The 25,992-nt window shown below is 29.7% G+C and overlaps 17 protein-coding genes across 17 annotated transcripts; 9 read left to right on the top strand and 8 right to left on the bottom strand.

The window, feature by feature from the left end:
* Positions 1-332: 332 nt before the first annotated feature.
* On the top strand, positions 333-2,759 carry REG1 (protein phosphatase regulator REG1; the record flags this gene model as incomplete). The annotated part of the gene is made up of 1 exon (XM_011278519.1): positions 333-2,759. The coding sequence occupies one exon, from the start codon at positions 333-335 to the stop codon at positions 2,757-2,759; it is 2,427 nt and encodes an 808-aa protein (XP_011276821.1).
* A 264-nt stretch (positions 2,760-3,023) lies between these two features.
* Positions 3,024-5,564, top strand: VPS54 (Vps54p; the record flags this gene model as incomplete). The annotated part of the gene is made up of 1 exon (XM_011278518.1): positions 3,024-5,564. The coding sequence occupies one exon, from the start codon at positions 3,024-3,026 to the stop codon at positions 5,562-5,564; it is 2,541 nt and encodes an 846-aa protein (XP_011276820.1).
* A 15-nt stretch (positions 5,565-5,579) lies between these two features.
* Positions 5,580-6,578, bottom strand: BN7_904 (uncharacterized protein; the record flags this gene model as incomplete). The annotated part of the gene is made up of 1 exon (XM_011278517.1): positions 5,580-6,578. The coding sequence occupies one exon, from the start codon at positions 6,576-6,578 to the stop codon at positions 5,580-5,582; it is 999 nt and encodes a 332-aa protein (XP_011276819.1).
* Positions 6,579-6,987: 409 nt separating this feature from the next.
* Positions 6,988-9,216, top strand: NSI1 (Nsi1p; the record flags this gene model as incomplete). Its single annotated transcript, XM_011278516.1, has 1 exon — positions 6,988-9,216. One exon carries the CDS (start codon positions 6,988-6,990, stop codon positions 9,214-9,216), a length of 2,229 nt encoding a protein of 742 aa, XP_011276818.1.
* Positions 9,217-9,482: 266 nt separating this feature from the next.
* RPS11A (40S ribosomal protein uS17) lies at positions 9,483-10,387 on the bottom strand (the record flags this gene model as incomplete). Its single annotated transcript, XM_011278515.1, has 2 exons — positions 9,483-9,908; positions 10,343-10,387. The coding sequence occupies 2 exons, from the start codon at positions 10,385-10,387 to the stop codon at positions 9,483-9,485; spliced, it is 471 nt and encodes a 156-aa protein (XP_011276817.1).
* Positions 10,388-10,780: 393 nt separating this feature from the next.
* Positions 10,781-11,455, bottom strand: CFF1 (Cff1p; the record flags this gene model as incomplete). Its single annotated transcript, XM_011278514.1, has 1 exon — positions 10,781-11,455. The coding sequence occupies one exon, from the start codon at positions 11,453-11,455 to the stop codon at positions 10,781-10,783; it is 675 nt and encodes a 224-aa protein (XP_011276816.1).
* A 400-nt stretch (positions 11,456-11,855) lies between these two features.
* Positions 11,856-12,539, bottom strand: BN7_900 (glutaredoxin; the record flags this gene model as incomplete). Its single annotated transcript, XM_011278513.1, has 1 exon — positions 11,856-12,539. The coding sequence occupies one exon, from the start codon at positions 12,537-12,539 to the stop codon at positions 11,856-11,858; it is 684 nt and encodes a 227-aa protein (XP_011276815.1).
* Positions 12,540-12,886: 347 nt separating this feature from the next.
* KAE1 (tRNA N6-adenosine threonylcarbamoyltransferase) lies at positions 12,887-14,005 on the bottom strand (the record flags this gene model as incomplete). The annotated part of the gene is made up of 1 exon (XM_011278512.1): positions 12,887-14,005. One exon carries the CDS (start codon positions 14,003-14,005, stop codon positions 12,887-12,889), a length of 1,119 nt encoding a protein of 372 aa, XP_011276814.1.
* Positions 14,006-14,524: 519 nt separating this feature from the next.
* BN7_898 (uncharacterized protein) lies at positions 14,525-14,824 on the bottom strand (the record flags this gene model as incomplete). Its single annotated transcript, XM_011278511.1, has 1 exon — positions 14,525-14,824. One exon carries the CDS (start codon positions 14,822-14,824, stop codon positions 14,525-14,527), a length of 300 nt encoding a protein of 99 aa, XP_011276813.1.
* Positions 14,825-15,592: 768 nt separating this feature from the next.
* On the top strand, positions 15,593-16,066 carry SPC34 (Spc34p; the record flags this gene model as incomplete). Its single annotated transcript, XM_011278510.1, has 1 exon — positions 15,593-16,066. One exon carries the CDS (start codon positions 15,593-15,595, stop codon positions 16,064-16,066), a length of 474 nt encoding a protein of 157 aa, XP_011276812.1.
* A 70-nt stretch (positions 16,067-16,136) lies between these two features.
* On the top strand, positions 16,137-16,385 carry BN7_896 (uncharacterized protein; the record flags this gene model as incomplete). Its single annotated transcript, XM_011278509.1, has 1 exon — positions 16,137-16,385. One exon carries the CDS (start codon positions 16,137-16,139, stop codon positions 16,383-16,385), a length of 249 nt encoding a protein of 82 aa, XP_011276811.1.
* Positions 16,386-16,943: 558 nt separating this feature from the next.
* BN7_895 (Mitochondrial division protein 1) lies at positions 16,944-19,070 on the top strand (the record flags this gene model as incomplete). Its single annotated transcript, XM_011278508.1, has 1 exon — positions 16,944-19,070. The coding sequence occupies one exon, from the start codon at positions 16,944-16,946 to the stop codon at positions 19,068-19,070; it is 2,127 nt and encodes a 708-aa protein (XP_011276810.1).
* A 365-nt stretch (positions 19,071-19,435) lies between these two features.
* BN7_894 (uncharacterized protein) lies at positions 19,436-20,209 on the top strand (the record flags this gene model as incomplete). The annotated part of the gene is made up of 1 exon (XM_011278507.1): positions 19,436-20,209. The coding sequence occupies one exon, from the start codon at positions 19,436-19,438 to the stop codon at positions 20,207-20,209; it is 774 nt and encodes a 257-aa protein (XP_011276809.1).
* A 423-nt stretch (positions 20,210-20,632) lies between these two features.
* On the top strand, positions 20,633-22,288 carry CCT7 (chaperonin-containing T-complex subunit CCT7; the record flags this gene model as incomplete). The annotated part of the gene is made up of 1 exon (XM_011278506.1): positions 20,633-22,288. The coding sequence occupies one exon, from the start codon at positions 20,633-20,635 to the stop codon at positions 22,286-22,288; it is 1,656 nt and encodes a 551-aa protein (XP_011276808.1).
* A 314-nt stretch (positions 22,289-22,602) lies between these two features.
* On the top strand, positions 22,603-23,082 carry BN7_892 (uncharacterized protein; the record flags this gene model as incomplete). Its single annotated transcript, XM_011278505.1, has 1 exon — positions 22,603-23,082. The coding sequence occupies one exon, from the start codon at positions 22,603-22,605 to the stop codon at positions 23,080-23,082; it is 480 nt and encodes a 159-aa protein (XP_011276807.1).
* A 273-nt stretch (positions 23,083-23,355) lies between these two features.
* Positions 23,356-24,919, bottom strand: BN7_891 (Otogelin; the record flags this gene model as incomplete). The annotated part of the gene is made up of 3 exons (XM_011278504.1): positions 23,356-24,549; positions 24,618-24,727; positions 24,808-24,919. The coding sequence occupies 3 exons, from the start codon at positions 24,917-24,919 to the stop codon at positions 23,356-23,358; spliced, it is 1,416 nt and encodes a 471-aa protein (XP_011276806.1).
* A 236-nt stretch (positions 24,920-25,155) lies between these two features.
* DID2 (Did2p) lies at positions 25,156-25,644 on the bottom strand (the record flags this gene model as incomplete). Its single annotated transcript, XM_011278503.1, has 1 exon — positions 25,156-25,644. The coding sequence occupies one exon, from the start codon at positions 25,642-25,644 to the stop codon at positions 25,156-25,158; it is 489 nt and encodes a 162-aa protein (XP_011276805.1).
* Positions 25,645-25,992: the final 348 nt, after the last annotated feature.

Below are 25,992 nucleotides of genomic sequence, written 5' to 3'. Positions count from 1 at the left end.
TTTCTCAAATCGAAAAACACATTGCCATCCGATTCTCAACTGATACTTTAGAGTGCTTACATTACTTTGAGAAGCGCGTGTCAATTTCCAAAGTCTTTGGCGTTGCTTTAATTTCCCACATTGTGCTTTTTTTGCTGGTGTTGATATCCCTGATTATTGGAGATTAATATTTTGATTCTATATATTCAAAGGAAACAGAAAAAAACAAAGCATTTACACTACACAATTCATATTACGTTCAATTCATATTACTAAAGTTATTCCATTTATTCCCATAGTTTTTTATTTAATTTTAATTGTTTTTTTTTTGATATTGAGAACTAAAATTCATTATGCCTTCAACTAATAATTTGGCTCAATATTTTGCCCAAAGTCAACAACAAGGTCAACAAGGTTCAAGTTCCAATAAACCAACTTCAATTCCAAGAAGTTCTAAATCCCATTCTTCTTCAAGTTATAATATTCATTCAAAAGCGGTTGATGCAGAAGATGATGATCATTTTGAAAGTTCAACTTTTGCATTGAAAAGAACGAGGTCAGTTGGTTTATTAGATGAATTTATAGCCCCAACAAGAAAATTGATTGAAGAAGGTGAAGGAAATCAATCAGAAAGTGATAATGAAGATGATGATTATGATCAAAAATATGATATTGATTACGATGAAAATAATTTATCTAAAAATACTAAAATTAATACTAATACAACAACAACAAATAATAATAATGATGATGATGATGACGAAAATCAATTTATTGAAGATATTGATGATGAAACATATAAATCCAAACAAAATCAATCAAATAAAAAGAATTCAAATGTATATTCTTATGATGATGATTATAATACTTATTCAAGTTATGAAAATGATGAAAATGCATCAATATCACCATCTCCACCAGATACTCCAGATTTATATCAACCTCATGATGATAATGATATAGTTTATGAACCTCAAAGACATGTTGATTATTTATCTCATAATTGGAAAGAAGGTGATATTTCAAAATCTTGGAGATATATTGTTTTGAAAAGGAAAGATGTGGCAAATTCTGCAAGATTAGAAAATGCATCATGGAGAACTTGGGCTCAAGCAAAATATCATTTGAAAACAATTAGTCCAGAAGCTGTTAATTGGTTAAAAGATTCAGATGTTACTTGGTTATATGGTCCTTTATATAAAGATCCACCAAAAACTCAAACTTTAGGTTCAACTACATCAACTACTTCATCATCATCAAATTTAGGAAATGATGGTGATAAAAAATATGGTTCAGATTCAGAATCAACTTCTAAAAATAAAACACCATTAAAACCAAAAAAAATTAAAGGACCAAAACCAATTTTAAAGAAAAGAACAGTCAGTGAAATGTTATCACAACCTTCAATGATTAAATTACCTCCAAGACATCATTCACCTTTAGTTGATTTTTCACATCCAAATTTACCTTCACCACCTCATATTGATGATGATTTTGATTTAATTTCAAGTAGAGTTAATGCTCAATATAAATCTAATCAATCATCAAATGATCAAATTCAAAATCAAAATATACCGACAAATCAAAATTCAATAAATATGTCTAAACAAGGATCTCAACAAAGTGGATTTAATGATAATTCAAGTATACAATCTAAATCACAACAACAACAACAACAACCACAAAAACGTCATATTCATTTCAATGATAGAGTGGATCAATGTATAGCTGTTAATATTCCAGATTCTGAAGATGAAGATTATGAAGGTGATGAAGAAGAATTTATGGATAATGAAGATAGTGATTCAGATGAAGAAGGTGGATTTTTCTTACAAGTTAGAGCACCTTCAACACCACAAGTTCATAATAAGGATTTTCAATTACCATTATCATCAAATGAAGCTAAAAATTTAACACATGGTGAACAACCTTCAGAATATCAAACAATTAAATTATTACCATGTACAACATTAAATTATGGATCAGATGAAGAAGATGAAAGTGAAGATGTAAATAAATTTGCAGTATCTCATAATACAAATACAAGCCGAGGATTCAATTATTATTATGATTATAATTCAGTTTATTCAAATGATGTTTCTCATGTTTCACTTGGTCATAATGATTATGCAATTGATGATGATGATGTTCATCATTTAGAAGGGGTTAAAATGGTTGATGTACCAGAAAATATTGTATTAGGTTCAAATGTTGAAATTGAAGATACACCACATTTTGCAGAACCTCAACATATTAAAGATCATGATTCAACAAAAATTGAAAATAATGATCAAATAAAACAACCACAACCTACAAGAGTAACAAATGCTAATGGTGAAGTGAATAATAGTGATAGTTATAATAGTAAAAATGATCAAAAAATTGGAGGAAGTGCATTTGATTTACATTCAGATGATGAATCAAGTGAAGATGTTGATATTGAAGAAGAAGAAGATCAACCAATAAATACATCAATATCATCAAGTGGTAAAAATTTTGGAGAAAATTTAACAAAAGTTAGTTCATCACCAAGTTATGCATCATTAAGTGATGTTGCAGCTCAAGGTTATATTTCACAAAGTGCAAATACAAATTCAAATTTATCAAATATTGTTTCTAAGAATTATAGTCCAAATTCTTCAAATTCATCACCTGTTAGTAGTAATAATTCTGATCAAAGAGATGTTAATGAATTACAAAAAGATTTTGGAAATTTAAGTCCAAGTGAAGAAAGAAGTGGATTTAATTATAGGTTTTTGAAAAACTGGAAGAAAGGTTGAGCTTACTTATATATATATATGAATAGATTTATTTAACGATCATGAAATGAATGTGCAGGAAATGAAAAGTTTTTTTTTTTGTAAATTGTGTATCTTTGTATACTAGGTATTTTGTTTTTGGTATGGGGTTCATGGAAATTCGCGATGCCAATATTGAATCAAAACAAAACGTCAGAAGAATGGAATCAAACAAATTGAACACCATCAACAACGGTGACTTGAACAGCCAAGGATATAAGGGATCCACTGAAGATAGAGAGAGCAATGGCTGAACATAGAATACCCAGTGTTATCCATGAGAATGTCAGGGCGTCATTTGAACCAGATTTCGAGTCTACAAGAAACTCTATAGATTCACTTTCTTCATTATCACATCCAGGAATTTCCAATTCATTAGATTTGAACGATGAATTGGCCAGTACAGGTGATCAAAGCTCTAACTTGGCATTATCTAGAAGAAGTTTTGAAAGTTCTAGTTTCGTTACATCAAGTTTTAGACCAAGTTTTGATGATAGTTTACCCTTATTAGGATTGAATCGTTTATCTATACAAAAATTAAGTCCATTAGGTCCAAATTCAATTTATGAAATAATAGCTGATGTTGATTCTAAGAAAAATACAAATAATACACTTAGTCCAAATCCAAATAAATCAAAGAAAAATTTACATTTAAAACCTCCAACTCAAAGAGATATTCCAGCTGTTCATTTATCAAAAGTTGAAAAAGCACCAAAGGAAGAATTGAAACAATATTTAATAGATCTTGGGAAAGAATATGAGAAATATTCGAGTAATAAACAGTTAACAGCTACTACATTGGAATCATTTGTTAAAAAGCAACAAGGCGGTGATCAAAATAATAATGATTTATTGGAACAAGAAATTGATTCATTAAATACTATACCTGAAATATATTTTTCTGAGAATTTCAATTTGGATGATCCTAGAGTGTTTAAAGCTGTTACAGAGGGGAATAAATTAGATAAATTAAATGAATTAGCACAAGATAAATTATCATGGTATTTAGATACAGTTGAGGTTCATCTGGTTAATGAAATTTCAAAATCTTCAAGTTCATTTTTCGATGCATTAACTGATCTAAATAATATAAGTTTGAAGAATCAAAATACTGTACAATTAATTAATAACTTGAAGGGGAAATTATCAAAGTTACAAAGTCAAAAAATTACAAAATTATTGGATAAATTGAATCTAATCACTAAAAGAACAAATATTGATAAATTAGAACAAGGTTTTTTACAAATAAGTATGGTTTTAAATCAATCTGATATTGCAGAATCTTACTTTTTAAAAGGTGAATATGAAAAATGTTTAGATAAAGTTGATTATGTTGAATCTTTAATCAAAGGTGAAGTTACAGATTTGAACTGGCCACATAAATTAGTTGATCTAAGGACAGTACCAGCATTGATTAACATAAGAGAACTGTTATGTAACTTAAGAATACAAACAGGTCAATCATATTCAAAAGTATTTATAAGCTTCTTACTAGATGATCTTAGAAAACATTATGAAGAAATAGATTTTGTTAAAGTCACTGAAAGGTTAGTTAATAATTCATCATATAAAGTTGAAATTAAAGATGAATTCAAATCTAAATTGAATGAATATATCATTGGTCTTACAAGATGTGAAGAATTAGCATCAGCTTTTAATAACTATGAAGAACAAGTTGTTAATGAAATGAAGAATATTGTTCGACAATTTTTACCAAGTGAAGAAGCTGAATCAAGTGAATCAAGAGCTGGTACTTCATCTGTTAGTGGATCGACTTCAAATAAACCAAGTGGTAAAAGTCTGAGTGCTTTAATTAAGGGAATGACACCAAGGGATTTTGAAGATATGGTAATAAAGATATATGCCACAATCTCAGAAGGGTTAAGAAGATTACAAGTTCACCAGAAAATCTTGTTAGATTTAGCATTAAGTAATATCAAGCAAAAAGATCAAGATCAGATAAATCTAATTATGCAATTGGATATAAAGAATTCAATTAATAAAAGTGCAGAAATTGTTCAAATTAGAATGGGTAAAATTATATCAGTTAGAAAAGATATTAATGCTTCATTACGTTATGATTATTTCTTGAGATTTTTTTATATAAATTCAGTTTTTTTAAATGATTCAGAAAATATTTCAGGTATGAATTTTAAATTTTTACCAGACATTATAAATTCACAAATCAAAATTTTCAATACTACATTCCATCATCATAATTTGAAAGCAATTTCTCATTCATTAGAAAAAGAAGACTGGAAACCATTGATTGTATCGCATGAGCTCCAGGAAGTTGCTAACAAAATTGTTGATAATGTTAATTTAGATGCTGATCAACATTGGAAAAAGGAACTTTTACATTTGAGACCAGATTCGAACTCAAATGATCCAAAAAATGATAATGATGGTAATAATAAACAAACATCTCATAAAAGATCAATTGTTGTTGGTGATAAAACATTTGTTGCAAGTAGTTCATTATTAACTTTGATTTCTAAAATTTCAGATTATTTCATTTTAAAGCAAAATTTCCATCATTATTCAAGTATGTATGAAACATATTTAATTGAATTATTTAAATATTATAATTCAAAATCAATGAATTCAATCAAAAAAACTGATGGAACTTTAGATCGGGATAAAAACTTAAGTATAGTTGGTGAATCATTAGATTGTTTACAGGAATTAATTCACTACATTCGTATAGATTTTGATAATTTAGAATTGGATGAGCTATATAACACAGTGATTAATAATTTTGCAGCATCAAAATCCAAAATAGCATAATGTTGATATAGAAATTCAAACAAGCAACTTATAGATATTACTTGAAATGACAATTCCGTAGTTATATAAAGTTAAAACAGAATCTTCACAAAATTGTTTGAACATCAGGTAACGATCATCATTGAATAAAAACACACAGATTAGCATTTGTGACAATGTATTGACATTAATCATCAGCTCCTCTTGTGTAAACACATCCATTTGAATTTGAAATAGTGATTTAAGCAGAACCTGCGTCAACCAGGTGTTAATCCACCAAAATTGTAGGGTTGAGATTAAAAACCAAACACCTAAATAATAAAAATTCCTAATTAAACCAGATTTAGCACCTAAAACTATAAGACAAACTGTGGTACATATAGCGTTTATATACGCTGGCCCCTTTGAAATGTCATATGTGGAACTTTTTGGAGTTGTTATTTGCGCTTCAAGGTCATCCTTGACAGCAGATACTTTATTTCCTTGCGAACTCTTCAACTCTGATATTTCTGAATTCAGCTTTTGTAGCTTTGCATCCATTGCAGCATCCATTTTAGAACTCAGTGCCTCAATTTTTGATTCAACCATTTCCTTTACGTTTGGGTCAACACTTGAAAACGTTGTATCATTTGGTGGAACAGCGGCATTGGTAGGACCAGAAGTAACATTATGAGTTGGAAATTGCCCAGCGTACTGATTAATTTCATTACCATTCTTTTCGTAAGCATCATGACCACCATCTTGAACTTGTCTAACTTTTTCTTCATGACCAGTTTTATTAGCATCCAATGTACTTTTATTAACATTAGTTGACGCATTATCATATTCTGAACCAATTATTGGTTTTGAAGAAGTACCTTGACTATTTAATAAGTCTCTATCATATGGATTCATATCTGGGTCTTCGTCTGCGACCTTAAAGACTGATTTGTAAATGAAGGTTGATGATTCACCAGTTAATGGACGAGGATCAACATCAGCAATAATCTCTGACTTGTCAGATACCACTTCAGAGTGATTATCTCCCTCTTGCATCTTGTAATTACCTAAATAATATCAGATTGCCGCTCTGAGTCTGAGATAGAAGATTACACTTCAATGATTATTGATTACAATTTATAATATATTTGACACAAAACTTGCATGAGAACTTTAGAAGTACAAAATATGAGTGGATATAACGATTTCTATAAGACCGGGTAAAAGTTTTGAGATCACATGACGATGACATAAGCACGAAATATTTTCGCGATTTTCGCGAATTCAATTGCCACTGAAATTTTTTTTCATCAACAAAAAAATCGGCCAAAAAAAAGGAGGTCACCCTATTCTTAACTATTGAGTTGAAGGGTAACAAGACTGTATCAGAAACGATTGTTTACATTTTATATTGTGACAAAATAATCAACAATCAAAAGGTCAAAAACACAAAAAAACTAGTCCAATGTCTTCGCGTGATTACCATGAGGGGGCAAAAGCGTTGCTTGATTTGAAAAAAAAAGACGATGTGAAGAAAGAAGGTGAATTGAATGCTGTTGATGATAATATTATTGGTGATGACCAAGATGATGCTATTGGCGTGGTGGATCATGATAATGAATCAGTGAATAACAAGGATGATAACAACGTCGAAGCTGCAGTGATGAGATTTGTCGGTGGTACGTTAGATAATAGAAAGTCCAATAAGAGAAAGAAGTCCTTCCCAACTAATGATGAGATCAATGAATTTCAACATTGGAACGCGTTTTTAGAGACTGATCAATTACAACAGAGTGATGATTTCGGACCTGAACCTACAAAAGATCAACAACAACAACAACCACAGCCTATTCAACCTAGTCCTGCTCAATCAAGATCAAGAAAGAGAAAGAAGGTTGATCAACATCAACATCAACAAGCTCCACCTAATTTGAATGTTGATCCAGAATTAGCTCAACTTGATGATACTACTGAACATGAACAATTGGTTCGTGCTGCAATTCTTGATGCTAATCAATTAGCTCAAGATGTCAATGTCAACATCCAAGATTATATTCAACATCCTAACGACGATCCTGAAAATAAATATACTCAATTGTCTCAACAAGCATTAGATACTAATATAATCCAAGCTGCTCAGGTAGCAGCAGCAGCTGCAGCTGCACAAGAACAACATCAATCACCTCAACCACATCATCAAACTCAACCACAACAGCAACAAAGTCAAGATCAAGCACAACCTCAAGGTCATGAATCAACTCAATTAGTATCTCATCAAGCTCAACAAGAACATAGAATTCAAGAACAAAATCAATCACAACAACATGATCATCATGATCAATCACAACAACAAGTTAATACTCAAAATAATGGATTATCACAACAAACCTCACAACATCAATCATCAATCCCATCAACACAACAACAAAACATTCAAAACATTCAAAACACTACACCACCTCCTTCAACTCATTCAAATTCAGAAGCTGCTGCTTTAGTTGCAGCTGCAGCTCAAAAGGCATCAAATTGGATTCAAACTCAACAACAAGGTAAAATGTTTTCAAAAGAAGAAATTGAAGCTATTGATAAATTTATTGTTGATTATTGTACAATTAATAATATGACAAGAAATGATATTTGTCAAAGAGTTTGGTCAAATGAACGTAAAAAAGATGATTTTTGGGAATCTTTACATAAAGTTTTACCATATAGAACTCGTGCATCAGTTTATAAACATGTTAGAAGATCTTATCATATTTTTGAAGTTCGTGGTAAATGGACTCCAGAAGAAGATAAAGTCTTAGGTAGATTAGCTCAAGAAAGAGATGGTCAATGGAAATTAATTGGTCAAGAAATGGGTAGAATGCCAGAAGATTGTAGAGATAGATGGAGAAATTATGTTAAATGTGGTAATAATAGAGCTCAAAATAAATGGTCAGAATCAGAGGAAAATAAATTGAAAACTGTTATTTCAGAAATTTTCACTGAACAAAATGATTCACCTGCTCCAATAATAAATTGGACTTTAGTTTCAGAAAAAATGGGAGGTACAAGATCAAGAATTCAATGTAGATATAAATGGAATAAAATTTTAAAAAGAGATGCTTTAGCAAGAGCTCAAACTATTGATATTAATGATAGAGTTTGGTTATTAACAAAATTACAAGAATTAAGATTTTTACCAGAAAGTGAAATTGATTGGGATGCATTAGCAACAATTCATCCAAAAAATATATGGACAGGTCATGATTTTAAAATTTGTTATGAAAAAATGAGATCATCAATTAGAGATTTCAAGAAAAAGACAGTTTTAGAAATTACAGTTATATTATTACAAGATTTAGTTCAAGATGCTAATAGAAATAATGTTGAATTAGAATTACCTGTTGGTTTACAACAATTAGCTGATCAACATCAACATCAACAACAACAACATAACCAATCTCAATCTTCACAATCACAACCATCACAAGAACAACCACTTCAAGCTAAACAAGAACAACATGAAACTCAACAGGTACCGAATGATCCAAATGATTTAACAGATCCAGAGAAATCAAATGAACCTGAAGATCCAACAACTAGAGATGAAACAACAAATCTTGCCAATGCAGCAGTTAATGCTGTCGCTGAACATGGTAATAATGAAACAAATGAAGATGAAGCTTTCAATATGTGGAGAACATCAAGTTGATATCAAAGACAAAACAATTAATTTATAGTGTATAGTAGAAGTAATATATTGATCAAGATTATATGAGAACTTGTAAATAGATTAGAGATTAATTGTCAAAGATTTCTACAAGTAAAGTACAAATTATTATTTTACAGAAGTTTTAAATTTAATCCTATACCATTAAATTTTAATTCAAAGTTCAAAATCCCAAGAAACGCATATATGATAAATTATATTTAATATTTTTTATTTTATTGATGTATTAATTTAACAAAAAACAAAATTTAAAATTTAGCAAATTTTTTGTTAGCTTTACCACCAGCAGTTTGAACTTTTAAAACGTTGAATCTAACAGTTTTTGATAATGGTCTACATTGACCAACAGTAACTAAATCACCTTCTTCAACACGGAAAGCTGGAGAAACGTGAGCAGCAACGTTTTTATGACGTTTTTCGTATCTGTTATATTTTGGAACATAATGTAAATAATCACGTCTAATGATAATAGTACGGTGCATTTTAGTTGAAACAACAGTACCAGTTAAAATTTTACCTCTGATTGAGACGGTACCAACGAATGGACATTTTTTGTCAATGTATGAACCTTCAATAGCGGCTTTTGGGGTTCTGAAACCTAAACCAACATCTTTAAACCATCTTTTGGTACGACGATTAGCCTTAGCTTTTGGGTTGGTGAAGATGTGTGGTTGCTAGAAAATTGTTAGTATATTGAAATTTTAGTACTTTCAAGAGAAGCAGAAAGTGTAATGTGTTTGATTATAGTGTATTTGGTTTCCTCTCTTCTTCATGTCTTTATACTTTGATGACTCTTCTTCCATCAATATGACTTCATCTTGTATCTTGATTGAAATATTAGATTTTTCACTTATAGTATGTAAAACTTTCTTTTGATATTAATTTGGATATATTGATACTTTGATTCATGAATAAAATGTACTTCTTAAATATTTATTATCTCTTATTATTGAATACCATGTTTCTAATTCTTTTATATTATAAATCATCTCATTTCATAGTTTGTTGAAATATATCATAACGTTCTTATTTGGAAACATATAATAACACAATAACACAATACTCTTTAAACTTTCTTCTCTCTTTCATCTTGGGATCAATAACATACTTTTTGGAAAGCACGTTCAGATTGAACAGTTAATTCAGTAGCCATCTTGTCTGTTGTTGATTACTTTAAAACAAGTTCAAGCTAGTATTGTAAGTATACAAATTCTTTTTGATGATTTTTTTCACACTGGGAAAGTTTGGTGAAAATTCGAGGAAGCCCTTGCTTATGTCAGTCGCGTATACAGCGCTTACGTAACGGTACTCTTATCGCGAATTTGGTTTTTGCGTGGGAAATCGGTAAATTTCGAGTCGCTTTCAAGCTGGGAAAAGGCTAAATTTACGCGCGAACCGATGGTAGAAGGCACAGTGGTGTGTGGGTTTACTAAAAGATGACTGTTCACTGATTAGGGCATCATAAACTACATCACATGATAAAATCATAAGGGCAAAGTTTTTATATCTATACATTTCTATATCTATACATCTCTATACAAATTCATTAATTTGATTCATGTAATAAAAAAGATAATTCATCACCTTTTTCTTCACCAACTAATTTTTTCAAATTATCAACACCTTCTAAAAATTCATGATCTTCATATTCAAAACCTGGAACAACAACTTCACTAATTAATAAATGATCATCTTTTGTTTCTCCAATTTGGGAATCTAATGGTAAAAGATAACTAGCTTTATAAACACCACCTGGAACAACCCATTGAGAAACTTCACCTTTTGAATGATTAAACCCAACAATGAATGATTTAACTTCACCATTTGGATAGATCAAGACATATTGACCTCTACCTTTTTGTAAAATATGAATTATTCTATTTTTATTTGTATGAAATCTACCATATGGAATTTCTGGAGTTAATAAATAATAAATTAAAGTTGAATAATTTCTATATTTGGCCTTGTCATCATTGGATTGAGGTTGGTTAACTGTGGACATGGTACTTGAATTCCCTTGATAATGTGGATTTTCTATATAAAATGGTGATCTATCAGTTTCTTTGAAAAAACCACCTTCTCTATGACCCACAAGTCCTAATTCTTTAATTATTTTTTCATTTGATTCTGATTTATTGAATTTTTCAGTGAAATAAGCTGGTTTTTTCACTGTAGCATTTTGAGTAGCATCAATAGTTGGTGATTCATACGAGATAGTCATGATGTATACAATCTTAAATCATCATGTTATATGTCAACTTTAGTTTATCAAAGCTGATATCAATCATCACTTTGAGACGGAATTCGCGATATTACGTTTGTTTGTAAGAGCTTATCTAAACATGCATAGAGAAAGATTTATATAGATGAGATCTAAATTAATGGAAACCCATTTGGAAATAAAGTCGATCTAAAGATCTATGGGTATGGTATATGAAATGAAGCTAGTTCAAACTGAAAGTTAGAGAGTTTATTGTATCAAAATTGTAAATCAACCATTGTTGGAATATAATACACTACAATTTGTTCTATTTATAACCATTATCATCATCAATTATCTATACACTAAAGTTAGATAACTATTCATCACATTTCACTGTTTATTTCTTTTCTTGTTCAATTTAACTATTTGATGGAGCATTAATCTTATTAACTTTAATACCCTTTTCACCCCATAAATTTAAACTTTCTAATAATTTACCTTCATCATGTAATTTCTTCATTTCATCTGAACCACCTCTTGAAACACCATTTATAAATAAATTTGGAACTGTTTTTCTTCCAGATTTACTTGCAATGAAATCTTGTAATTCACGACCATTTTTATGTTTATCTAATTCAACAATAGTTGGAGGTGGATTAATTTCATATTCAAATTTTAAAAGATTTTTCAAAGCTTGAGAAAATCCACAATAAGTTTTTGAAAAAATAACAACTGGAGATAATCCTATAATAGATTGGAATTCTTGTGCTGCATCAAATGTTGTTTTAATATTTGATTCATCTGTAATACCTTCTTGTTTTTGTTTTTGTTTTTGTTTAATTTCAACATTACTATCATCTTTACCATCATTTTGATTTAATTTATTATTTAATTTTTCTTCATTTGATTTGATTTTAGATTCATCTATAGCTCCAATTTGATTTGTTGTTGATTCTAAATTTGGTTTATTTGATGATGGATCAGTTTTATCTATAATTGAATCATTTAAACTTTTATTATTATGTGTTTGAATAAATATAAAGACAATTGTCAATAAAAAGGCACTAAGAGCCAAAATTCTACTCTTTCTTGATGAAACCATGATAAATGTGAGCCTCTTGTTTATATAAATCTATTTCAGATTCACTCAAAATTTTGATGTATTTCACAGTATTTTGATATTTTGATATTTTGATATTCTCCATTTTTTGAAATTTGTCAACTTCAATGATCACAGAAAAAAAAGTAAACAAAATATATTCGCGAATGTTTTCGTTACGGACAGAAACATCATAGACTTTTCAAATGAAATATATTAAATATTCGTTAATTGAGTAGTTTATTATGAGATAATTATGATTCCAACGGTTAATAGCTACATATAGTTTATTAATATCATGTTCATGCAATTTTTTGGAGATTTTTTCCCCATGAAAACCGAGTCATAATTCAATCTCTCCATCTAACTAAAACTTCATCAGTTCTAAATTTTTGTGTACAAACAGTATCTTTAAATTCAAATTTTTGACCCATTCTATATTCTAATAATCCAGCATGTGCAATCATAATACCATTATCAATACAAAATCTTTCATCTGTTGCATAAATAGATCCATTTCTATCTAAAACCATTAATTCCATCATTTTTTGTAATCGTTCATTACATCCAACACCACCAACAATTAAAACTTGTGTAGTATTAACATGAGCCATTGCTCTTTCTGTGATTTCAACAAGCATTGCAAATAATGTTTCTTGTAATGAAAAACATAAATCTTCAATTGTAAAATTTGGTTCTTTAGTTTCTTTATTAAAAACAAATTTATTTGAATAATTTTTATTAAATAAATCATTTGCTAATTGATCAATATATGCTAAGATACCACTCATACTTAAATCCATACCTTTCACGGTATAAGGTAATTCAATATATTTTGAACCTTTTTTAGCTAATTGTTCAATATTATAACCAGGACTTGGATCATTTGGAATTTTTAAAGTTCTTGCAAATCTATCTAAACAATTCCCAATTGCAATATCTAAAGTTTCACCAAAAATTCTATATCTTTGATTACTATAAGCAATAACTTGAGTATTACCACCACTAACATATAAAACAACAGGATTCCATGCACCAGTAATTTCTCTACCCATTTCAATATGACCAATACAATGATTTACACCAATTAAAGGTAAATTCCATAATTGACTTAAAGTTCTTGCAGCAATAACAACACTTTGTAAAGGAGCACCCATACCAGGACCCTTTGTAAAACAAATACAATCTAATTCTGAAGGTTTTATACCTGCATCTTTAATTGAATTTTTAATTAATCTAACAACCCAATTTCTATGATGACGTGCCGTGTCTCTTGGTAAAAAACCTTCACCTGGAGGTGTTATATATGTATCTCTTATATTTGATAAAACTTCAGCTCTATTATCTTGTGATAAATCACCTAATTTATGTCGTATTATACCAACACCTAATTTATTTGCTGATCCTTCAAGACCAATTGCAATATATGATTTTTGACCTGGTTTAACAAAATTATCTAATGAAACCATGATTGGAGGAATAAATATATGTTGATATTATTAGATCAAAAAAAGAAAGTTTTTTAAAATGATGTTAATCTTTAATACAAAACAATAGTTTATCAGATCTGATTATTGATTACAATTTCTATACATCATTGGTAAAAAAAAAAATTATGAATTTCGAGGGTGATAAAAACGTGACTTTTGTGACCGGAATATAAATATTTGACACAATTTAATAAGAATTAAAGGAAAAGTACCATTTTTGTAGTCAATATAAAGGTATAAATGAATATTATGAGTATTGCTGAGTCTCTGTTGAGTTTCTGTGAAATTTCCGAGCAAGAAGTGTTGATTTTGATGGTGTTTCTGGGGTTTCTATTGTTCTTTATGAGTACTTTGTAGTTACCGAACCTTGAGAATGAAGCACACATTGTCCATAAATAGTATCATTTCTAGTTCATGTTAGACCTATTGAAGTGATCTATATGAAAAGCATAGCCTTGGTATATAGTTATCAACGTTGTTTTTTTCTGAACATTGAAGTCATCTATTTGAATCAGTATTTGAAGATAAATCCAATCCATTCAAGACATTATTTAATTGATTAATAGCAGTTGTCGATGTTTCCTCTAAACTTAATAAAGCATCATTTAATACATCTCCAGATAACATATTGTAGTATGTATCATCATCACTAGTATTAGTATTAGAAGATGAACGTTGTGTTGTAGTTCTTGTATTTAATTGATTTGATTGAACAGCATGAGTATAATTTGGAGGTGGGATATAATTAGATACTGATTCTTGATAAGTGGGGAGTTCATCATTTTGTTTATTTGACATTTTGTGAGTGTGATTTGATCTTATGTATTACATAGATCAGTTTGTTAAATGATCTCTTTCAAATTAAATCTACTATAACACTAATTAGTTCAATTTTAGTTTATTTAATTACGGAGATGATAAAGATTCAAAAGCGCGAACAGAGACAGACAAAGTTTAGTGCATTGCGACCACTCGTGGAAAAGTGGTCATTGAGTATGAAGTGAAATTTTAAAACGTAGATGGATATTTAAAAACAACATGGTTAGCTTGTGCATATGTTATTTATTATAGGTACATCATCAAAGCGAACTTTTATACATCAAACTGGTATTCTATTCCCCCAAAACCACCTTTTATTCTTCCAAATCATCTTTTTTTTGAGTTGAACAGCAACAAGTTTTTTGACGGCAAATCCTCAACTTAAAAAATACAGGGCTGTTTAACCATCGGAGTACCTTCCTAAAACGGATATTGCTATACCAATTATAATGTAAATTACCAGTACTTTCACCCAAAGAAATAACTAAATTGAGCCATAAAAATATTTCACAACATTATAATAATTTATTACCCAACTTATTGAATCCAAATTTCAACTAATTTGTACTTTAAATTCAATCTTTAGTATTGGTGATGAATTACGAGGGTATAATAATCACGTGCAAAAGCCTTCAAATCCGACTAATAACAAATAAACATAAACATAAACATTATAAACGCGAAGATTTGATTTGATCTTTTAAGCTATTATTCACTTCATTGATAAAAATTAGGCTATAGATCGTTATGTCAGATCTACTGAGATATTTAAATTCCATTGATGAAACTTCAGATTCAATTAAATCATTAAATTTTACACCACCAGGTATATTTACAAATTCTTTAATAACAAAACCAAATATTGTATCATTATTAAGAGATGCAGATCAATATGAAAATTCTTTATATCAAGTTGATCCACAGGGAAAACCTGAAAGATTAGATGGTACTTTAGGGGTAGTTGATACTTTAAATGATGATTTTGATCATTTAGAAATTCAACAACAACAACAATTAAATAATGAATTAAATGATCAAGATAATAATCAAATTTCAAGAAAACAAGCAGTTATAATACCTCAAAGGCAAAATATAAATAAAGAGAAAAATGATGAAGATAAAGGTGTGAAGAATCTTTTGAAGAAATTTAATGAAACAAATCAAGTTGATTATGATGTTGATGTACTTTGTGAAACCATTAGACAATTATTAGAGAAATAGTGAGTATCGTTAACCAAAATTGTTGTTAAAACTTAATACTAACTTATATTTTCATAGTCCTAATGAACATATGACTAAAGAAATTGAAACATTTATGTATCAATGGGAAAATTTAAATTCTGAAATAATGAAACATGAAGATACATTAGAAAATCAAAGAAGACATTTATCAATGCTGAATGTATCTTTGAATGATAGATCAAGTTTAATAAATAAATCTTCTCAATTACCAAAGAAAAGATTAGCAATTGATTTAATTGCAGAAGAAGAAGAAATGATACGGGAATTAGAAAAAGAACTTTCAGAAAGACAAATTTGAACCGATTTTTCCCCTTTTTTTTGCTTTAAGTAATATATGATAATGATAATGATCTTTTTAAGCCAGACTTCTAGTAATATCTGCTCAAACTCCTTGTAAATAACCATGTTCTTACAAAATTTCAAGAAATTTCTGCCAATTTGATCGGTCCGCAATTAAGACAAATTCGCGTTTCTCCATCGAATTAAAAAGCTCGTCTTTGTATCGAATTTTAGATCACATGAATTTTGAATCAATCAATTTTAAACTCATTTGATCTCAAACAATAGAACTATAATTGTGTTTCTGGCTATAATCATTTGGTGAATAGTATCCCGTTATTTCAATTTGTTGGGATTTTGGTGCTTGTGCTTTATTTCAATTCCAAAAGTTTTTTTTTTCGTTAGTTTGTGTTTTGGTCAAAATTAAGCAATAGACATTAAGATTTTAGAAAATTTCCATAATATTGCTGATTTAGTTAAATTAAAGTGAATTTAAAACACATATAAGATTGGTATCAGTATAAGAAGGTAGAAGAGAGAGACTAGAGGTAACAACAAGAAGAAAGAAGGTGGCATCATGTCTTCAAGCAATACTTCATCAGGATCAAATGGAACTGATCTTTATTCTACAACAACAAGATTCTCACAAGCTGTAACTGCCACTGCTTCAGCTTTAATTCATCCACATGAAGGTTCTTCACATAATGATGCCTTATTATCCAATTCAAGTTATAAAAAAGCAATGAGAGAAGCTCTTAATAATAATAATACTTCATTTGCCTTATCAAGAAGGCGAAATAATCATGGTAAAAAAGTTGATCTTTATGGTAGTCGTTATGCAACATCAACTGAATATTTTAGAAATGCTTTTAGTTCTTCTAAAACTGCTTATAAAGTACTAACACATATACCTGATGATTTATTAGATGAAATACCTGATACAAAACCTCAAAAAGATGCTTATTCTTTATTTCAAGGTTTTAATGCTGCTTTACCTGAAATTAATGAAGAAATATCACAATTCCAAATTACAAATGGTGAAGGTACCAATAATGATGATTCAAGTAAAGAATTTTTGAAAAAATTAACTGAAAAAGCAGCTAAAGATCAAGAAAAAGAAGATGAAGATGATTATAATTTTAAATTACCAAATGGAATTAATAAAACCAAAATATCAAATTCATATTCAACAAATAAATTACAAAATTATAAAAATCAATTAATTGAAAATTTAGAATCTTTAGAAATTAGAAAAAATTTAGCTGCAAGTGAAATAATTGAATTAGATAATAAAATTTCAAAATTACAATCTTTAAGAAAAATTGTTTTTAAAAGAGTTGCTAAAATTGAACAAAATGAATTATTTTTAGAATCTCATACACAAGATATTGATGATAGAATTCAAATGATTAAAGATTATAATATGGAACAACCAGATGAAGATGAATTAGAAGAAGAACAAGTTACAAAAGAAGATAAGTCATCAACCTTTATAAATGGTCATACAAAAAAAAAATCAACTCCATCAAGTAGAAAAATATCTAAAAATGAAGAAAATGATATAAATAATGATCAAAATGATGAAATAGATGATGAATATGGTGAAATAAATGATGAAACTTTTAAAGAAGGTAAACCATTAATGTCACAAAGTATATATGGGAAATTACAAGAAAAACCACCAAAATTCAAAAAGAAAAATCATAAAAATCGTAAAACTATGCCAACATTACAACAATATTATGAACCAGGTACAAAAATTAAATCAATTCAAGCTCATGAAGAATCTATAAATTGTTTTGATTTTGATATTCCATTTGGTACAATGGTTTCTGCTTCATTAGATAATACAGTTAAAGTTTGGGATTTAAGTAAAGGGAAATCTTTAGGTTTATTAGAAGGTCATATTGCACCTGTTAGTTCAATTCAAATGGATGATTCTTTAGTTGTTACAGGTTCATTAGATGCTACATTAAAACTGTGGGATTTAGGGAAATTAAATCATGATTTTGAAACTATTCAAGAAGAAGGTGATGAAGATGATGGACCATGTATATATTCATTTGAATCACATATTGAAGAAATTACAGCTTTAAGTTTCCATAATTATACATTAGTTAGTGGTTCACAAGATAGAACTTTAAGACAATGGGATTTAACAACTGGTCATTGTTTACAAACAATTGATGTTTTATGGGCTTCACAAATTAATCAAACTACAAATGTTGAACAATCAGTTGTTGTTGATAGAGTTAACCCATTCATTGGATGTTTACAAACTTATGATGCAGCATTAGCCACAGGTACTTCAGATGGACTGGTTAGATTATGGGACTTAAGAAGTGGTGAAGTTGTTAGATCATTAGTTGGTCATACAGCACCAGTTACATGTTTACAATTTGATGATAAATATTTAGCTACGGGTAGTTTAGATCGTTCCATAAGAATTTGGGATTTAAGAACTGGTGGTATACATGATGCATTTGCTTATGAATCACCAATAACTTCATTACAATTTGATTCAAGAAGAATAGTATCATCAAATAATGAATCAAGTGTTAAGATTTATGATCGAATTGATGAAAAACATTCATCATGTGGTGGTGAAGATCCTGATAGTGCTACTGTGAACTATGTTCGTTATAAAGAAGGATATATGGTTGAAGGTAGAACTGATGGTAAAATCACTGCATGGGCAGTATAAAATGTCAATTTGATATCCAATAAACTCGAAAGGCACACAACACACAAATACCATACATACTATATATACTTACACTCTGCATATTCTAATGTACATATAACAAGAAATAATTGATGAAGAGTAGTTAGAAACCTGAGTGAAACCCACGTACTTCACTTGAAAGAATCAAAGCGATGAACATTAACCACCAACAATTAAAAACATTGAACAACGTACAATCTTGAAGTCGGTGTTAGATGTTAAATATTCATAAATCCTGCTGATCCGGGGCGCGACAGAATATTGCTTTACGCGTATAATCAAAGCATATGCTTATTAACTCATTAATATTTATATCTTTTCTGATTTATCAACATCATTTTAAAATGACATCGTCAAAAGATTTCTTTATAGACTTTAAAAAGCTAAATACCAATGAAAATTTAGCAGCAAAAGTGGGATCACTTATAGTGGATGGTACTATAAGCGAAAACAGTACCGTTGATGATTACAATAATGTTTCTCCATCTTTAGTTGAAGCTGTGGATATATTGAAACAATTCAAACAATTACATTTACAAGGACATGGTGATAATGTTTTGTCCAAAAATCATATTCTTAAGAATGCCATATCAAAAGATATGAAGTTGAAACATGTTATTGAGTGTACATCCCAGTCTTTGAAGTGTAAATTCTGCAATAGGGATGTTATTAGAATAAGATATTTTAAAGATGCTTTTGAATCATACTGGTTTGAAATAACAATTGTTAAGGCAGGCTCTACTGTTTGTGCAGGTCCAAAGAAACAATGTGATAAACCAAAGACACAAGCTAAAAAGGATAAAGTCAATGAAGGAAAAGAGTCTGATGATGATGAGGAGGATGAAGAGGATGAAGATTTTTACGATTCAAGTCATGAGGAATTTGCTAATGGTGTTGTACAGAAATTGGATTTAAACAGATTGAAACTTGAAAAGAAATTGCAAGAGAAGATTGTAAATCAAGTTAAAAGAGCTGTTAGATTATACATGGAAGAGCGTGATTTAGATGGTATAGATGGAGGTGTGGAAGGATCTTTCCATGCAGATGGTGATGATGATATTGTTGTGCTTGAAGAGGAAGATTTTAATGCTAGATTTAACAACAACAGTCATAATTAACCAGCTGTGAACCAAAGTTGTTTGATATATATTGAATTTAATAGCTTTTATCAATAGAAAGGTCTACATGATTGGCAATTTTAGTAGCCTATACTTCAAAATAAAACATATAAATCAACCAATTTTGGCACTAGTCAAATATACCAGCATGAATCATGAAAGAACTTGTATATAAATCCATTAAATGCATTAAATCTTTTGAATATAGCTTAATTAATTGAAATTTATATATAGTTATACTGATTACATAATCGATGATTACATCTTCGCGAAATCCGAACACCATTTTGATTTTTTTTTTCGACGCGATCTCAGAAATGTAAATTATTAAAAGCTGAATGATGGCGATATTAATTGATTCAATTTGGACAAGTTTGACACTCAATTGAACACTTTTTAGAAGCAAAAGAGATACGCATTACAATGAGTTTCGGAGGTCAAACACCAACTGTTGTTGTCTTGAAAGAAGGAACCGATACCTCCCAGGGGAAAGGTCAAATCATTTCTAATATTAATGCTTGTGTTGCCATTCAAGAAACTTTGAAACCAACTTTAGGTCCATTAGGTTCAGATATCTTATTAGTTAGTGGTAATGGGAAAACTACAATCTCAAATGATGGTGCTACTATCTTGAAATTATTAGATGTTGTTCATCCAGCTGCTCAAATCCTTGTTGATATTTCAAGATCTCAAGATGCTGAAGTTGGTGATGGTACAACTTCTGTTACTATATTAGCTGGTGAATTATTAAAAGAAAGTAAAAGTTTTATTGAAGAAGGTATTTCATCTCATGTTATTACAAAAGGTTATAGAAAAGCTGTTGGATTAGCTGTTAAAAAAATTAAAGAATTATCTGTTAAGATTGATAAATCAAAATCAAGTGAAACTGAATATCGTGAATTATTAGAAAGATGTGCAAGAACTGCAATGTCATCAAAATTAATTAATAATAACTCTCAATTCTTTGTTAAAATGGTTGTTGATGCTGTTTTATCATTAGATCAAGAAGATTTAAATGAAAGATTAATTGGTATTAAAAAAGTTCCAGGTGGTGGTATTGAAGATTCATTATTTATTGATGGTGTTGCTTTTAAAAAAACATTTTCATATGCAGGTTTTGAACAACAACCAAAAAAATTTAAAAATGCAAAAATTTTAAATTTAAATGTTGAATTAGAATTAAAAGCTGAAAAAGATAATGCAGAAGTTAGAGTTGAAAAAATTAATGATTATCAAGATATTGTTGATGCAGAATGGCAAATCATATTAAATAAATTAAAATTAATAGAAGAAACTGGTGCAAATATTGTTTTATCAAAATTACCAATTGGTGATTTAGCAACTCAATATTTTGCTGATAGAAATATTTTTTGTGCAGGTAGAGTTGCATCAGAAGATATGGATAGAGTTATTCAAGCTGTTGGTGGTTCTATACAGTCAACTCCAACTGATATTAAACAAGAACATTTAGGTTCATGTGAAGATTTTGAAGAAGTTCAAATAGGTTCAGAAAGATATAATTTATTTAAAGGTTGTCCAGAAGCTAAAACTTGTACTTTAATATTAAGAGGTGGTGCTGAACAAGTTATTGCTGAAGTTGAAAGATCTTTACATGATGCTATTATGATTGTTAAAAGAGCTGTACAAAATAATGAAGTTGTTGCTGGAGGTGGTGCTGTAGAGATGGAAATTTCAAAATATTTAAGAGAAATTTCTAAAAAAATTGCAGGTAAAGAACAATTAATTATAAGTGCATTTGCTAAAAGTTTAGAAGTCATTCCAAGACAATTATGTGAAAATGCAGGTTTTGATGGTACAGATTTATTAAATAAATTAAGAATGGCTCATGCAAAGGGTAAAACTTGGTATGGTATTAATTTTAATACTGAATCAATTGGTGATAATTTTGAAGAATTTATTTGGGAACCTGCTTTAGTTAAAATTAATGCATTATCAAGTGCTACTGAAGCTGCTAATTTAGTTCTTTCTGTTGATGAAACTATTAAAAATAAAGAAAGTGGTGGTCCAAATGCTGGTATGGCACCTCCACCAGGTAGAGGTATGGGTGTTCCACGTTAATAATAATAATAACTTTATTATTATAAAATTGTCATGTATAGTTCTTTTTTTCTTTTTTTTTTTGTGATTCTTTATAACGTGAATGAATTGAATAAAGTTATGAAATTAATCAGTTAAATCATTAGATTACTACCATAGAATACTTGTAATTATAAATATCGTTTCTAAATTCTCATCATGTATTTTTACTCAAATGGTAAATCGTTATATCCACTCTATTGCTTTGTGCTTCTCATGAAGTTTTAAACTAAGAAACATTTTACTTACTCTTCTCTATCAGAGAGGCAAGCTAATATTACATTAAGATATCAATAATGGGAAAGAAATCAAGAAAAAAGACAAAGACCACGTCTTCAATTCGAGAATTAAAAGAAGAATTACAGAAATTCAGTAACAATGTTGATAACTTGGAGGACCAAGTTGACCAGCTCATAGCTCGTAAAACAATAACGACCAATAATATCACAGCTCATGATATTGAGGAATCTGATGACGATGATTCTGCTCCAAAAGGGTCAAAATTAGTATTCATATGGTTGAACGTTGGTTGTACTGTTGGTTCTTTTATCTATTTATGGACCTCTTTCAATATTTTCTATTCCTTGACCTTTTTCGGTTGTTATGTTGCTTTAAACGAAACTGAAGAGAAATGGAAAGAATCGAACTTCATAAAATCCATGTTAAGCCGTCTAAATTCATTAATAAGTAATGAAAACTTGATATGTCTTGTCAATGGTTTGTTAGTACAGATTTTAATTTTCTTGTCAATTTTTAAATTGGCAATTGTGCAATAAGGGTGCAGCTTGAGGTTAAATTAAAGATCATGAAATCGTTTAATAATAATTATAGTTCTATATTAATTAATTTATACGTAGCTATCTACTTTCGATTTAGGTGAGTAGTCAAGTTATTGTTATATAGATCACTGCAGTGTATATTGTATAATTCATGGCCCCAATTTCAAATTATCAAAATCTACATATGAATGTAATAAATTAATTTTTGTAAATTTATGATTCATCAACGAATTATGCTTATATATATACGATGTTTACTTATAATAAATATCATTCCTCTTCACTACTACTTAAATCATCTTCATCTTTTGAATTTACCCCAGCAATATCTCTAAAACTTCTTGGACCTGAACCATTTGTTATACCAAAATTAAACGTAGGTTTTGAAATTGATTTTGATTGAGAATTACCTTCTTCAATTGTTATAAATCCATTATTATCTTCATCATCATCTTCATCACTTATTAATTCTTCTTCTAATTCATCAACTAATGAACCAAATTCATCATCATCTGAAGGTTCATCTTGTTGAATAGTTGGTGTTGGAACTGCAGATGGTGGTTTTTTAGATGATACTTGATTTGGTAATGGTTTGAATTGTGATTGAGGTTTTTGTAATGTTGAAGAAGGTTTTGATGATGGTTTTGATGATTGTTGTGTGGGTTTTTTAATTTCTGATTTTGATGTTGTTGGTTTAGAACGTGAAGCGATAGTTGATTTGGAATCATCATCTTTTTTAGTTGATTTCTTCTCTATTGGAGTTGGAGATGGTGATTTTGACTGGGTTTTATTTGATGCTGTTGTTGAAGTTTTCACGGTACTTGGTTTATTTATAGATTTCTCAGGTGATGAAATTTTTGGAGTTGATTCTTTACTTTCAACTCTTTTGGAAGTTAAAGAAGGTGATGATGATGGTTTTTTTGATTGAGATGATATTGATGAAACATTTGATAAGCTTGAAGCTTTTTTAGGTGAAGTTAATTTTGATAATGGAACTTCATCATCAGATACTCCACTTGTTGGTGTTTGACTTCTTTGAATTGGTTTAGATGATGTTGTAGTAGATGATGGTCTTGCTAATGGTGTTTTAGCACGAGGTTTTGGTTGGAAAACTGAAGGTTCTTTTGGTGGTCGTCTCCTCTGTACAGGTGGTTGTGTTGTTGGTTGATTAGATGTAGATACTGATTGTGCTGAATTGGAGGTGACATTTGTAGATTGTGAACTTGAAGAAGAAGGTGGTGGCGGTGGTGGAGCAGCATTTGATGATTTTGGATGTTCTGGAACAGGTGTTGAATGTTCATTATTCTTCTTTGGATGAAGTTTATTATTTCTTGAAGAATTTGTCTTTAGTTGATAATCCAATTGTTGTAATTCAAAGCTCTTAGTAACAGGGTTATAAACCAATATACATTCTAAATCTTTGGGTTGATTGGCTAAACCTTCAAAATCTATACCATATTCATGCTAATTGCAATATAAGTTAGTCTTTATTCCTAAATACTAGTTTTTGCTTCAAAATATTGCTAACATACCTCTGTAGATTGTGATTTAAGCTTGAATCCAACACCTTGCTTAGTGCCAGTTTCATTTCTTATAAGTTCCACTGGTTTGGTATCATCAACTGATTCTGGTCTAAATGCATCTGTTTATTGTTAGAATATGTCATAGTTCAATAAAAAACAAGGTGATTCATACATTTTATACTCAATATCTCATCATTACTTCTTGGTGGACTCTTGCCTCTGTTATTTTGATCTTGGGAGAATTGAGCTCTCAACAAGTCTGAAAGCTCTAGCTCGTACTCTCCGTCTGGAATTCCCAAGTCTGATGCCATATTTTGATCAAATAGTTACTTTCCAAACCAAACAAAGACTTATCGCTTACTGATTTGCAAAAGTGAAAGAGAATAAAATCAAAAGTTCATTGTTCTCTTTTTATAAAGGTGCTTTTCATGAGAAGAAAGCGACTTTGATTTAGAGCGATTACATAACACCTGACAAATCGCAATACACATTTTATAAATTTCTCATTTAATTATACAAAACAGACTCAAAGGATAGACTAAGTAGTTCATGATCTAAGTGCTCTAAGTCTCTCGGTGAGCTTGTCCTCTTTGTCCTCGCTGACCTTGTTCCCGGTCTTCACAGGCTCTTCTGGTTGTGCATTCTCTGGTAAATTATGTTTCATTTCTAATCCAGCTTCATCAGCAACTTTACTCATTAATAAATCAACTTCATCTTGTGGAGTGGTTAAAGCTGTAGCATTATTTGTAGCTCCTTCATAATACTCCGTGGTGGCATCCAAATCTTCAAATTGTTGTTCAAATTTCTCCATCACAAGGGAAATATGTTCAAGATTCATCGTCTGAAGTGCTTTATCCATCCCTTTTATAACATTGGTCATATTCCCTGTAACTTGTCTCATTGTAACTGCTGTTTGTACTCTTGAAGCCACTGCATCAATTCTAGAAGCTAATCTAAGAAGATTTAATCTTTCATTGGCCTTACGAATGGCATTTTGTGCATATAATCTTGCTATATCTTCATTTCCTTGTGTCATGGCCTTAATTATGTTAGCAAAAATTAAATCATACAATACTCTCACAGTCCACTACTCACCTTCTTCACTTTGTTCTTCTCTGATGTTTCTTCTTTACCTGCTTTACCTGCTTGTCTATTCAACTGTTTAGCAGTGAACTAATCATCCCATCTTGTTAGTCTTGTTACTTGACCTTGTAACAACTATAACTCACTTTTAGTTGGAATAATGATTCTGAACAAGATTGTTAGTTAAGAACTCTTTCAATTCGTAACAAGAGCCAACAAAACTCACTTTCTAATCCTGACATGTCTTCTAATCTCTTTTAATCTAAACCAATCTTTAATCTTTGTCTAATTCTTGATTATC

Source organism: Wickerhamomyces ciferrii, contig 00017, assembly GCF_000313485.1.
Source record: "Wickerhamomyces ciferrii WGS project CAIF00000000 data, strain NRRL Y-1031 F-60-10, contig 00017, whole genome shotgun sequence".
NCBI classification, from domain to species: domain Eukaryota; kingdom Fungi; phylum Ascomycota; class Saccharomycetes; order Phaffomycetales; family Wickerhamomycetaceae; genus Hansenula; species Hansenula ciferrii.
This window is presented reverse-complemented; position numbering and strand designations above follow the sequence as displayed.